This window comes from Carassius gibelio, chromosome A19 (assembly GCF_023724105.1).
Source record: "Carassius gibelio isolate Cgi1373 ecotype wild population from Czech Republic chromosome A19, carGib1.2-hapl.c, whole genome shotgun sequence".
Classification (NCBI taxonomy): Eukaryota; Metazoa; Chordata; class Actinopteri; order Cypriniformes; family Cyprinidae; genus Carassius; species Carassius gibelio.
In genome coordinates, this window is record NC_068389.1 from 4639948 (window position 1) to 4654866 (window position 14919).

The following is a 14919-nucleotide window of genomic DNA, read 5'->3' on the forward strand; positions in this document are numbered from 1 at the left end:
GCACTATATAAATAAAGGTGATTGATTGATTGATTGATTGATTGAATATAAAAGCTATTTTGGTGGTGCCTGTGCAAGATTTGCCACCATGTTACTAGGGTGTCGTAAGTTGCTAAGGTATACTGAATAGCATATTGTTGTCCATTTTCTAACCTGTGTGGTTACTAGTTGGATGCTCAAAAGAATAGATCCAGGTCTCTAGTAACGATTAGATTTTTTTTAACCGTTTTATGATCCACGTGTGTTCTAGAATGGCTCTAACAACTACAAACCATTTAACTAGACATGCATTACCAAGCAATAATTACAAATCTGGAAACGTGACAAATATTGGTTTTATTTGTTGAATAATGTGATTAAGCATCATCATTTGTACAGTACAGCTTTCTCATTTGCACAGTGAAGGTTTTGTTTCTCTTTGATGTGAACTTTTCTGTCGCTATATACAGTGCCAAATTTGCGAATTTTACATTGGTTCTGCAACCTTCGGTGACTGAAGACATGACTGCCTTTAAACTGGTGTTTCTCTTTTTCACTGCCCTTCTAGTCTCAGGGAAATGAAATGATCTGTGTAAATATTTACTCATTACAAATATGGAATAATGGTGTGACAAGAAACATAATCATGAGCTATATTAGAGGTGTCATGTGATATTGCATAATATATATATATATATATATATATATATATATATATATATATATATATATATATATATATATATATATATATTATTTTTGTTGTTGTAATGAAACGTGTTTATGCGGTTTAATGTTTTAAATTGAGTAGCAGGGTATTATGGGCTTTGCTTTTTTATTTATTAAATTGAATAGGTTTAAATGTTTTAATTGTTTCATATTTTACAATGTGTTCGAACTTAGTGAAACTAAGAAATGTACAAATGTTGGTTTTGCTATTTTTTAGTTTTGAAGAGTGGTGTTTGTATTGCTTTACTTGAAAATAAAGAAGGGATAATTAATAATGATTGTTTGTAATAAATTTATTTTTGTGAACATGACATATTTACATGATACACTGACATTGTAACAAACAAATCTCCATATCCATCGGGAAGAAGGAGGCGGGAACCGGCGCACAATCAAAAAGCATTTTAATATTCATAAATAAATACAAAATGGCGCACCAGCCCCTCACGGACGACTGGTGCGCACAAATAAAAACCAAAACATAAAATAATATCCCAGGCCTGGTCCTCTCTCGTCCTTCACGGTCGTCGCTCCAGTTTTATATCCTTCCATCTCCTACGTGGGACTCGATACTAGCGGTGGGGCTCAGGTGTAGCTCATCTCCAATCACTACACCTGGCCTCACTCCTCGTTCCCACGCCTCTCGGCCCCGCCCCACTCGCCACATACCCCCATCGCCCCTCGCAGGCCGGGGGGTACTCCCGAGACTGCGCTCTACTCCCCCCCCCCCCCCCCCCCTTCCCTCCGGGGGAGACCGCTCACGGGGACCTGCGGGAACCTGGGGGTAGGACAGACGAGGCGAGAGAAAAGGAGATGGAAGGAGGAGCGACAGGGACGAGAGAGGGGAGAGAGAAAAAAAAAAAAAAAATCCGGTTCCCAGACGCACTGCTGCTCGGCCCTCCACCAGCTGGGTGATCTCCTCCGCGGTGCCTGGCGGTGGCACTGGACGGCCCTCGGCGGACGGCGCGACACTCCTCCGCCGCCCGATGGACGGCGACGGCTCCTCCGATTTTGGGCAGCGGCAGGAGTCCCCCGTTCCCTGCCCCTCCGGATTCCGTCACGGAGGCGGCAGGCTCCGGCCCCCTGGCGAACGGCGCCGACTCCTCCGCTCCCTCACGGACGGCAGCCGCCCCTCCTTGTCGTGGGCGGTCGGCAGCGAGCTCGCCCGTCCCCGGCAACTCGCTCCAGCCCACCGCCTCGAGCGTCCATGGCGGCACACACCTCGCCAGCTCGAGGGCACCGCGGATTCACCACAGCGGCGAGGGATCTTCAGCAGCGCGTCCCTCCTTCTCCCGGGTTTCGGCACCACTGTAATAAACAAATCTCCATATTCATCGGGAAGAAGGAGGCGGGAACCGGCGCACAATCAAAAAGCACTTTAATATCCAAAATAAATACAAAATGGCGCACCAGCCCCTCACGGCCGACTGGTGCGCATAAATAAAAAGCACACACATTAAAATAATGTCCCAGGCCTGGTCCTCTCTCGTCCTTCACGGTCGTCACTCCAGTTTTATATCCTTCCATCTCCTACGTGGGACTCGATACTAGCGGTGGGGCTCAGGTGTAGCTCATCTCCAATCACTACACCTGGCCTCACTCCTCGTTCCCACGCCTCTCGGCCCCGCCCCACTCGCCACATACCCCCATCGCCCCTCGCAGGCCGGGGGGTACCCTCGAGACTGCGCTCTACTCCCCCCCCCCCCCCCCCCTTCCCTCCGGGGGGGACCGCTCACGGGGACCTGCAGGAACCTGGGGGTAGGACAGACGAGGCGAGAGAAAAGGAGATGGAAGGAGGAGCGACAAGGACGAGAGAGGGGAGAGAGAAAAAAAAAAAAAAAAAAAAAATCCGGTTCCCAGACGCACTGCTGCTCGGCCCTCCACCAGCTGGGTGATCTCCTCCGCGGTGCCTGGCGGTGGCACTGGACGGCCCTCGGCGGACGGCGCGACACTCCTCCGCCGCCCGATGGACGGCGACGGCTCCTCCGATTTTGGGCAGCGGCAGGAGTCCCCCGTTCCCTGCCCCTCCGGATTCCGTCACGGAGGCGGCAGGCTCCGGCCCCCTGGCGAACGGCGCCGACTCCTCCGCTCCCTCACGGACGGCAGCCGCCCCTCCTTGTCGTGGGCGGTCGGCAGCGAGCTCGCCCGTCCCCGGCAACTCGCTCCAGCCCACCGCCTCGAGCGTCCCTGGCGGCACATACCTCGCCTGCTCGAGGGCACCGCGGATTCACCACAGCGGCGAGGGATCTTCAGCAGCGCGTCCCTCCTTCTCCCGGGTTTCGGCACCACTGTAACAAACAAATCTCCATATCCATCGGGAAGAAGGAGGCGGGAACCGGCGCACAATCAAAAAGCATTTTAATATTCATAAATAAATACAAAATGGCGCACCAGCCCCTCACGGACGACTGGTGCGCACAAATAAAAACCAAAACATAAAATAATATCCCAGGCCTGGTCCTCTCTCGTCCTTCACGGTCGTCGCTCCAGTTTTATATCCTTCCATCTCCTACGTGGGACTCGATACTAGCGGTGGGGCTCAGGTGTAGCTCATCTCCAATCACTACACCTGGCCTCACTCCTCGTTCCCACGCCTCTCGGCCCCGCCCCACTCGCCACAGACATCCTTAAAACATCAAAGAAAAAAATTAAATTAAAATTAAAGCTGCAAGCAACGATGAAAGGGCCCTCGCACTCTGGCTCACCACCACCCGGTGCCCATAGGAGGAGCAGTGAACGTCTGGCCATTTGCTTATAAAATAGTAAATATTTGTGCCACATTTCCTGCTGCCAACAGGTGGCCCTATGATTATAACTGAATATTGATATGTAAATGTCTTCAGGCCAGGACTCTAACCAAACATGCAAAGTTTCTGGCAGATCAGACAAGTCATGTTTCAGTTAGTATAAAATAAGTAATTTCCTGTTGCCAACAGGTGGCGCTATACATAGTTGTGTTCAGGCCGGTACTCTTATAAAACATGTGATGTTTGGATCAGGTTGTGAATTGTATGCATGAGTTACAAACATTTCCTGTTTTATAGTATTAATAGCATAATTTTGCACATGTTAAGTGTTGCTAGAATGTTTGAAAAGTCAGCATTATTAGCACACAATGGCATATTGTACAGTGTTGCAAATAGTGCATAAAAGTGTTAAAAATGACACTTCCTGTTGCCAGCAGGTGGCGCTATGACTATAACCAAATATGGGCATGTTGATTTATTTAGGACAGGACCCTTGTCAAACGTGTGAAGTTTGGGGAAGATCGGACATTGCTTTCCTGAGTTACAGAAACTTCCTGTTTCACAGCGAAACATCAAAATTTGTCAGGCCGCCAGGGACACACCCCCTGACGAAAAATCAAAACCTTTGCAATTTAACATCACATAGGTCTTATGATGACCCTCACCAAATTTTAAGATAATCCGATTAAAACTGTAGGAGGAGTTCGTCAAAGTACGAGGCATGGAAATGGCAAAAACTGCACAAAAATCATACAGGAAATTCAAAATAACTTACTTCCTGTTGGGTTTTGGATTTTGTACCAAGATACTTTTTTGTAGGTAATGGTGTGTTACATGTGTGTACCGATTTTCATAAATGTACGTGAAACACAGCTCGAGGCGCACCCTGTTGAAATTTAACAGGTGGCGCTATCGAGCCATTTTGCCACACCCACTTCTGAAACCTATATCAGATGTAAATTTTCACTAGTCCTGATGCGTGTGCAAAGTTTTGTGAGTTTTGGAGCATATTTAGGCCTTCAAAAATGCGATTCATTACGGAGAAGAAGAAGAAGAATAAACGGAGCAATTCCAATAGGGTCCTCGCACTGCAGTGCTCGGGCCCTAATAATTGTCATAGCTTAATGTAAAATTACAGCTGTAAACCATAATCATGATACCATATATATTTGAGATCACTGCAACTAATTTTTACAATTGAAACATTTAAACTTAGGGATTGTTAGGGAAGCAGACGGACAACCAGGTAAGTAATAGTGAAGGTGGTTTATTTTGAACAGCAGAGTATCAGAATAAATTGAACATGCAAGAATGGGTGAGTATCAGAGTTCAGGTGTGGGGAATCCTTGAGTGCGATCCTTGAATGAATAACAGTACTTTCCTTTGCAGGAACAACGGAAGGAGCTTTCCAGGATGGGTTTGAACTTCGCTTGAAGTGGATGACAGACCCATGTCACACACACACGCACCACTGACAGGACTGACTGGCGTACGGCCCGCACACTCCTGAAGAGAGGATCTTGACAGACTGGAATCATCAGCGAACACTGGTAAGTAAACACAGGAAGGTATGGTTAGTGACACTCGCAGTGAGAAGCACTAAGAGTCCGCTTCAAATAAACGAGCCCGGACAATGAGAGGTGCGTGGTGTGTGCTTATGAAGCAGGGTGGCTGATGAGGTGCAGGTGTGTATTGTTAATACTCTGGTGACTGTGATCGCTGGGTGATTGTGGTGGAAGAACTTGGCCAATCCGTGACAGGGATTTTTTTTAATTAATTGCTGTGCATGTAATTTAAAATGATGGTCCATTTCTGTTATTTTCTTAAAATATTGGCAAACACAAGTTAATTTGTCAGTCAAAATCTGTTAAACAACAATTTAAACTTTATTTCAGTTTACAGTCAAAGCATCCTTTCTTAAGTAATGGGTTTACATGTTATGTATCTACGTATAGTCAAAATTGGTTTAGTTAAGTAACTGTTTATCCATGTTTTATTACATCTAACATTAAATCAGGGTTCGAACATGTTATTTATTCATTTTTATGATTTTTATTACAATGTCAGGCAAACTCTTAATGTTTGACCATACCTAAATTACCTAAATTAATAAGTTTAGTGCTTTGTAACTTAAGTTATTCAATAAACATTACAGACACATTGAAGGTATTAGGTGAAACTGTACTTTGCTCATAATGGTTTTAAAGTTATTTTAAAGAAAATCAGTCCTCTATCAATAAATCCATGAAGTTAAGTTTTTATTTTCAGGCATTACAGTAATGCATTTAGATAATGTAATATTTTTTTATTGAACATCAAAGAGACTAGAGCCAACATCCTCTGTGTGTCAGCTGAATCTAACACAGCATTATGTATTAAAATCTCTTACAAATACAGGTTTTACACTACATTAACCCTCTGGAGTCTAAGGGTATTTTTGGGGCCTTGAGAAGTTTTATCAGGCCCTGACATTTGTGCTTTTTTCAGGTTCTTATAAATATCTAAATGGGTAAAGTTTAATATCACTGTAATCAGCACAAACTGGGCTATAATAATATGTGAAATGCATGCATGTACATGATTGTATTTTTGAGAAAAAAAATGTTATGCATGGTTAGTGAAAAACTAAAAATGTTAAATTACTTGAATAAGGCAATAAAACACATACATAAAATTGGTTGCCGGAAAAGTTGAGAACTGGAGCTTGTAGCCTAGAATTTTTCTTTCTGAATGATGTGAAAATCATCTTGTTTACTCACTCACAGAAAACAATATATTGATTTAAATTTTCTAAAACACTTTTTGTTGGTAAAAGTCATATGCGAGTAGGCGTCAACTACCATTAATATCATTGTGATTTACACCTGAGAAGACAAAGGCCTGCATAATGAGCTGCATAATGAGCCTCTCATTCAACTGTGCCACTGAGGGAGGACTTACAAGAAAGAATGTGAGAACAAAATAAAAGTATATAATTTCATGTTTGTAGTTTATTAAGAATATATTTAATTATCCCACAACATAATTTAATATCCACTTGGGGGAGCAGTTAAGTCGTGGCCTAATGGTTAGAGAGTCAGACTCCCAATCGAAGTGTTGTGGGTTCTAGTTTCGGGCCGGACGAATTGTGGGTGGGGGGAGTGCATGTACAGTTCTCTCTCCACCTTCAATACCACGACTTAGGTGCCCTTGAGCAAGGCATCGAACCCCCAACTGCTCCCCGGGCGCCACATCATAAATGGCTGCCCACTGCTCCGTGTGTGTGCATTTCGGATGGGTTAAATGCAGAGCACAAATTCTGAGTATGGGTCACCATACTTGGCAGAATGTCACTTCACTTAAACAGTTTATTAGGAACAATCAAAGCTGATTTTCAAACAAATTTTTTGGCATCCTTCAGTCACACAATCCTTCAGAAATCCTTTTAACAATCTTATTTTCTACCAAATAAACCCCATTTATCATCATTATCATTATTATTATTATTATTAATGTTGAAAAGAGCTGATAATATTTTTCAGGTTTTTTTAGGGGGAATAAATCGAAAGAACTGCATTGTTTTTACATTTGTTAGAGTTATCTCTATTTGTCACATTTATATTATTTACATCAAGCTTTTGAATGGTATAGTATTGTGTATTGTTGAAACTTCATAATGTTTCACTTGATTATACATTTAGTCAGGAATTATAGTTTGGAAAAAGTATTTGGAAAAAGTCTAACTAGTAAAATGTTTACACGTTATGTGAAAACTAGTACATATAAATAAAAAGAGACTTACTCATGTTTATGATCTCTGCTGAATAAAGTGCTTCATTCTTTTTTCTGAGGAAATCCATTTCTCAAATCCTCAACCACAACACATCTTTTTGGGATGAATTATGTCTTAGTCCTCTCATCGCGAAGCAAACAGTAAAATAAAATAAAAACTTGAACAGTCTCGCTGCCTTTTCTTCTGTGTGGGCGTATTCAAGCCGCGCGCTTCTGTTTGAATCTGAATAGCGCGTTCAGCGCGGGGGCGTGGTCACATTAGATATAATGAAGGGAGACATGAAAAACAGACATTGCGTTGTTTTCATATGGATTACTTTATATCAGAATATTTTCGGCAGCACTTGTTTAGTTTAAAAGTAGACATTCCAGGCTTTCTATAGATATCTCTCTCATGTCTCTTCGTTGAGTATTCACGGAGTTACAGTTCATTTTAATGAAATGTTTGTACATGACGATCAGCGGAGACAAAGACTGTAGACAGCGCACCTTGTTTGTTATCTTTATTTTATAAGTGCACAAAGGTTTTTTGTTATTATGTCTGTATCCAAAAAAAAAAAAAAAAACTAGACCCTTTACAGATTCGATTGATGTATTGCTCTTATCTGTACGATTAAAACTGAGAGTGTAATTTAAGTTCTTAATATTAAGTTTTCGGGGTTATCAGGAGAAAATGACTCAAAACGCATATATGCGTTAATCGACTCGAAAGGGTTTTAATAGACAAACGTGTATACATTTCCATGGTTATACCCAAACTGCTCCACAGTTTAAGAACCACTGAACCAAATGATAAACAACACCAATGAGAAAGATGCTTTCATAAAGCTTCATTCATTCAATAGCAAGCAAAAGAAAAGAAAGTATAATCAAGCTTTTAGTTTTCTGTTAATAAAGACTGATAACTTTGAGATGTGTTAACCCTTTAAACTATTTTTGCACCACTGAAGTTGATGTTTTGTCTGAGTAACATACACAAACATAATGACTCATAACTGAAGCAATGAAAGTCAAAAGATTGGTATTGTTTGTTGCTGCGGTGACAGATTATAAAGTACATTTACGAATGGAGCCGTCAACACACACGACCCACAGCACTCCCAGGTCAAAGCTCACATGCTTGTGACCATTGGGACAGGCAACCATTGAGATCCAGTCTGTGCCTTCGGGGTTGTAGCGGGTGACTCCAGTTCTGCAATAGACAAAATACACATCTTATTGAATGCAGCATTTGGGTTTTCATTAAAAATTGCGCTTGACAAGTTAATCATTTTGATCATAAAACTTGTAATATTATGACTGTTCAGGTCACCTTTGGTATAAGTTCCCTTGATAGTTGACACCAAAGACGCTGCCATCAGTGGCTACTTCAATCATGGATAGAAGTCCAGGAATATTCTTAAAGTTTCTGGACCCAGGACAGGCATTACTAGACACATCCTGCACAAGATCAAAAGAGACACAATGCAGTCAGTCATCGTACGGTCACATCGAGAAAATGATTTTGCAGCTTTCTCCCCAGTGTCTTTATTTCTTCAGTTTTGTCAGAAACTCAAACCTTTACATGATATCTACTTTATAAAATACTGGTGTATTAAAGCTCTTGTATTTATGTGACATTACCTTCATAATGTAGATTTGGTCATTGCGGTTCACTCCCCAACAGCTGTACGGACCACAGCTGTAGTACTTAAGCTTTCCATTAAGTTGAACCCAAGGAATGTTGCTGGATGGCCATTTGTTGTTAGCATCCATATTTAAACAGTATATGTCATCATTCATATTGACACCTGCAATGATCTGATCACCTCCAGCATCCACCTGTTTGAGAAGCCCTAACAACACAATCAACAGCTGGATGAATGTTTAGTCAGTTTAATAAAAACCTTAATAAGATAATATATTAGGGCAATTTTAAAACTTGTAAACTGGCCAAATAAGTTTGTCAGTATTTTGCTCTCTGTTACTCTTCACCTGAAAGCTTAATGAAACTGCCACTCTGAAACTTATAGATGCCGTATGCTTGGTTAACCCCCAGCTGACCAGCAGGACCAACACTGAAGTGCTTTAGAGACCCGCTGATCTTCGTGAAGACATTATCAATCAGAACGAACACTTCATTAAGATTGTTCACTCCAACCACTGAGCCAGAGCCAGCGTCTATCTGCTTCAGGTTACCACTCATCACAGAGCACTCTAAAGCTGTGAAAACATGGTGGAAAGTATCAGTGATTGCAAATACAATAGACTTTTAACTGTGAATTTATTTCATATATATATATATATATATATATATATATATATATATAATAACATCACACAAATAAAAATACAAAAACATTGTTTACCCTGAGTGCGAAGAAACTGGCAGCAGAAGAGTAGCAGGACGCTCTGATAAACCTTCATGGCTCCACAACACAGTTTGTTGTTTTTAACCTGTTCATAACCAGTATTCATTTAAATAAGTGAAGTATGGATAAAACAGAATCAATATCACAGTGATAGAAATTAAATAGACAACCTTATCTGGTTAGTTCGGGATTCAGCAGTCACTGGTGATTCTAGTTCACTGAAGACACTTGGAGGGAGCAGAACTATGCTGTCTTTCAGCTCTGAAGTGAAAAGCTGGTAAGCGTTGCATCGGCTGCCTTTTTATGCTCACTGTGAACAGCGGAAGCTGATGCAATCCTGGCATGCCAATCAGGGGCAACCTGTTATTTATTTTATTAATAAACTTATTTAGTTAAGTGCCCTAATTCTAAATATGCATTTAGTCTATTTAATTATTTTATTTATTGCATTTGTATTTTTTGTTTTTATATAGTTTTGCAATAAAAGAATATCAACCAGGTTCCAGAAATAATCGAGGGTGCTTCTGAAATTATTTAGGGTATCTTAATGGACATTTTCACATATTTTCTCTTGAATATTGCTCTGGTTATCACTGTGTCAATCACTGTTACTTTGAGAGCAAATTCTGCATAAATATGCAGACGTCATGCAAAATGTGTGTGTGGTCAAAAAACAAAGTTCTACATTTTAAATGGATTATAAAGTTAGCTAAGAATGATCATAACCACTAAAAGCTGACACTCTGTGTTTAGTGAGCGTATACACAGTGTTTTTAGGCTACACCGTGCAGCAATACATGAATACATGCTCGCACACACAAGGGCTTTACTAGTAACAAGACATTTAATGTACACCTATAGTCTTTATTTATCAAATGATGATTATTATCTACTGTGTTATCAGGGTGTTTGTTTTTTAGTCCAATGCCTTAATTTTTATTGGGCACAAAATCTGGTTTTCATTCATGTTTTTCAAAAATCCTACTTCCAAAGAATAGTGATAAGCAGCTTATGAATGTGTTCAGCTTCCTCATGTAAGAGAAAATAATTAACTGATGTTTCAGCAAAGCTATTACTATTATTGTAAAAAATATAGTTCAGTTTGTTTTCATTGCTCTTTATTTTTTTTATACACATTAACAAATAGCCATACATGGTCTATGCATATATTGCAGAATATTGAGAGATATAAGCACTAGTTTCCACTTTCCATATCCAGTGCAAAGGCATTGCATCAGGCCTGCCAGTAATGTATGTGGTTATATGGTTTGCTGTCTCAGACACTTGTCTTTCTGTGATCTTTCTATATTTGGTAGCAGAGGACAGTGGGGTAAGATGGGCTGGTGGGTGTTAAAGCACATTTTCCCAGACACTTATAAAAGCTTTCATTAAAAAAATGAACTAACATTGCTGCTTTTTTGATTATTAATTGAAAGTTAATAGTTGGAAATTACATGAAAATACAAAAATGAACTGTAAGTGGTCTAATGCAGGAAATACCATTAACATTTTTTTTTATTTTTTTATTTTTTTTTACTGCTTGGAGAATATAGGTGCAAAAAGTTTTATAAGGAAATGTTGAAGGAAGTCTGATACCATTTAGTTTTATATTGTTGTGAAAGTATTGAAAGTAAGCCAAAGATACGAAAAACAATGCAACTAATGTTAGTCCCAGTTGTGCAACAAATTATTTCTTAAGACGCGCAACTTAACCGCAGTTACACAAAATGTATTATTGCATTATTGAGCGTGTTGACCATCACATTTTAAATTTTTTATGTGGTATAGTGTTCATATTTATTAATATTCTGTGTTAAACTCAGACTTTATTAAAGAGTTTGGTGATTTTACATCCGAGTTAGTTCTGGCTGCAGATAAAGTCTTAATAGTTGGTGATTTTAATATCCATGTCGATAATGAAAAAGATGTATTGGGATCAGCATTTATAGACATTCTGAACTCTCTTGGTGTTAGACAACACGTTTCAGGACCTACTCATTGTCGAAATCATACTCTAGATTTAATACTGTCACATGGAATTGATGTTGATAGTGTTGAAATTATTCAGCCAAGTGATGATATCTCAGATCATTATTTAGTTCTGTGTAAACTTCATATAGCCAAAATTGTAAATTCTACTTCTTGTTACAAGTATCGAAGAACCATCACTTCTACCACAAAAGACTGCTTTTTAAGTTATCTTCCTGATGTATCCGAATTCCTTAGCATATCCAAAACCTCAGAACAACTTGATGATGTAACAGAAACTATGGACTCTCTCTTTTCTAGCACTTTAAATACAGTTGCTCCTTTACGCTTAAGAAAGGTTAAGGAAAACAGTTTGACACCATGGTATAATGAGCATACTCGCACCCTAAAGAGAGCAGCCCGAAAAATGGAGCGCAGCTGGAGGAAAACAAAACTAGAGGTATTTCGGATTGCTTGGCGGGAAAGTAACATATCCTACAGAAAAGCATTAAAAACTGCTAGATCTGATTACTTTTCTTCTCTTTTAGAAGAAAACAAACATAACCCCAGGTATTTATTCAATACAGTGGCTAAATTAACGAAAAATAAAGCCTCAACAAGTGTTGACATTTCCCAACACCACAGCAGTAATGACTTTATGAACTACTTTACTTCTAAAATCGATACTATTAGAGATAAAATTGCAGCCATTCAGCTGTCAGCTACAGTTTCGCATCAGACAGTGCACTATAGACCCCCTGAGGAACAGTTCCACTCATTCTCTACTATAGGAGAGGAAGAATTGTATAAACTTGTTAAATCATCTAAACTTACAACATGTATGTTAGACCCTATACCATCTAAGCTCTTAAAAGAGGTGCTTCCAGAAGTCATAGGTCCTCTTCTGACTATTATTAATTCCTCATTGTCATTAGGATATGTCCCCAAAACCTTTAAACTGGCTGTTATTAAGCCTCTCATAAAAAAGCCACAACTTGACCCCAGAGAACTAGTTAATTATAGACCAATCTCGAATCTCCCTTTTCTGTCCAAGATACTAGAAAAGGTGGTATCCTCACAATTATATTCCTTCTTAGAGAAAAATGGTATATGTGAGGATTTCCAGTCAGGATTTAGACCGTATCATAGTACTGAAACTGCTCTCCTTAGAGTTACAAATGATCTGCTCTTATCATCTGATCGTGGGTGTATCTCTCTATTAGTTTTATTGGATCTTAGTGCTGCTTTTGACACAATTGACCACAACATTCTTTTGCATAGACTTGAACACTTTGTTGGCATCAGTGGAAGTGCATTAGCATGGTTTAAATCGTACTTATATGACCGCCATCAGTTCGTAGCAGTGAATGAAGATGTATCATATCGATCACAAGTGCAGTATGGAGTACCTCAAGGCTCAGTTCTAGGGCCGCTACTCTTCACGCTTTATATGTTACCCTTGGGAGATATCATCAGGAAACATGGTGTTAGCTTTCACTGTTATGCTGATGATACGCAGCTCTATATTTCCTCGCAGCCCGGTGAAACACACCAATTTGAAAAACTAATGGAATGCATAGTCGATATAAAAAATTGGATGACGAGTAATTTCTTACTGCTAAATTCAGAAAAAACAGAGGTGTTAATCATAGGGCCTAAAAACTCTACTTGTAATAACCTAGAACACTGTCTAAGACTTGATGGTTGCTCTGTCAATTCTTCGTCATCAGTTAGGAACCTAGGTGTGCTACTTGATCGCAATCTTTCCTTAGAAAGCCACGTTTCTAGCATTTGTAAAACTGCATTTTTCCATCTCAAAAATATATCTAAATTACGGCCTATGCTCTCAATGTCAAATGCAGAAATGTTAATCCATGCATTTATGACTTCAAGGTTAGACTATTGTAATGCTTTATTGGGTGGTTGTTCTGCATGCTTGGTAAACAAACTACAGCTAGTCCAAAATGCAGCAGCAAGAGTTCTTACTAGAACCAGGAAGTATGACCATATTAGCCCGGTCCTGTCCACACTGCACTGGCTCCCTATCAAACATCGTATAGATTTTAAAATATTGCTCATTACTTATAAAGCCCTGAATGGTTTAGCACCTCAGTATTTGAATGAGCTCCTTTTACATTATACTCCTCTACGTCCGCTACGTTCTCAAAACTCAGGCAATTTGATAATACCTAGAATATCAAAATCAACTGCGGGCGGCAGATCCTTTTCCTATTTGGCGCCTAAACTCTGGAATAACCTACCTAACATTGTTCGGGAGGCAGACACACTCTTGCAGTTTAAATCTAGATTAAAGACCCATCTCTTTAACCTGGCATACACATAACATACTAATATGCTTTTAATATCCAAATCCGTTAAAGGATTTTTAGGCTGCATTAATTAGGTAAACTGGAACCGGAACACTTCACATAACACCGTACTTTCTACATCATTAGAAGAATGGCATCTACGCTAATATTTGTCTGTTTCTCTCTTGTTCCGAGGTCACCGTGGCCACCAGATCCAGTCTGTGTCCAGATCAGAGGGTCACTGCAGTCACCCGGATCCAGTACGTATCCAGACCAGATGGTGGATCAGCACCTAGAAAGGACCTCTACTGCCCTGAAAGACAGCGGAGACCAGGACAACTAGAGTCCCAGATACAGATCCACTGTAAAGACCTTGTCTCAGAGGAGCACCAGGACAAGACCACAGGAAACAGATGATTCTTCTGCACAATCTGACTTTGCTGCAGCCTGGAATTGAACTACTGGTTCCGTCTGGTCAGAGGAGAACTGGCCCCCCAACTGAGCCTGGTTTCTCCCAAGGTTTTTTTCTCCATTCTGTCACCGATGGAGTTTCGGTTCCTTGCCGCTGTCGCCTCTGGCTTGCTTAGTTGGGGTCACTTCATCTACAGCGATATCATTGACTTGATTGCAAATTAAAACAGACACTATTTCAACTGAACAGAGATGACATAACTGAATTCAATGATGAACTGCCTTTAACTATCATTTTGCATTATTGAGACACTGTTTTCCAAATGAATGTTGTTCAGTGCTTTGGCGCAATGTATTTTGTTTAAAGCACTATATAAATAAAGGTGATTGATTGATTGATTGATTTAATGTCAGCACATTTTGTATCAATGTTTTTAATTTTATGCATGGAATGAGTAAACTTATGAATTTTACTCATAGCCTAGGGGTTTGTTAAATACATTGTTGAACATGTTTGATAAAACATTTCCAATTAAGATACAGAACATTTTTTAATAAGTTGGTCAACTTTACCAGATCAGCTGATCTTATTATCTCAGTATTTTTATATTTATTGGTATATTAAAGTTTTTCTCTATCGATTTGACATTTCTC

At 39.9% G+C, this 14919-nt stretch overlaps 1 protein-coding gene across 2 annotated transcripts in view; it reads right to left on the minus strand.

Annotated features, from left to right (window-relative positions):
• Positions 1–7925: 7925 nt before the first annotated feature.
• The window catches only part of LOC127935812 (fish-egg lectin-like), a 70209-nt gene continuing 63215 nt past the window's right edge, over positions 7926–14919 (minus strand). The window contains exons 1-6 of one of the 2 annotated variants that reach the window (XM_052534001.1): positions 9748–9838; positions 9575–9662; positions 9201–9428; positions 8850–9061; positions 8539–8666; positions 7926–8418 (exon numbers count right to left, since the gene is read on the minus strand). In XM_052534001.1, coding sequence (XP_052389961.1) covers positions 8274–8418; positions 8539–8666; positions 8850–9061; positions 9201–9428; positions 9575–9632 — 771 coding nt within the window. In that variant the 5' untranslated portion in view covers positions 9633–9662; positions 9748–9838 and the 3' untranslated portion in view covers positions 7926–8273. Of the gene's footprint in view, positions 8419–8538; positions 8667–8849; positions 9062–9200; positions 9429–9574; positions 9663–9747; positions 9839–14919 lie in introns of those variants that run through there. The other variant, XM_052534003.1, reaches the window with a different exon arrangement.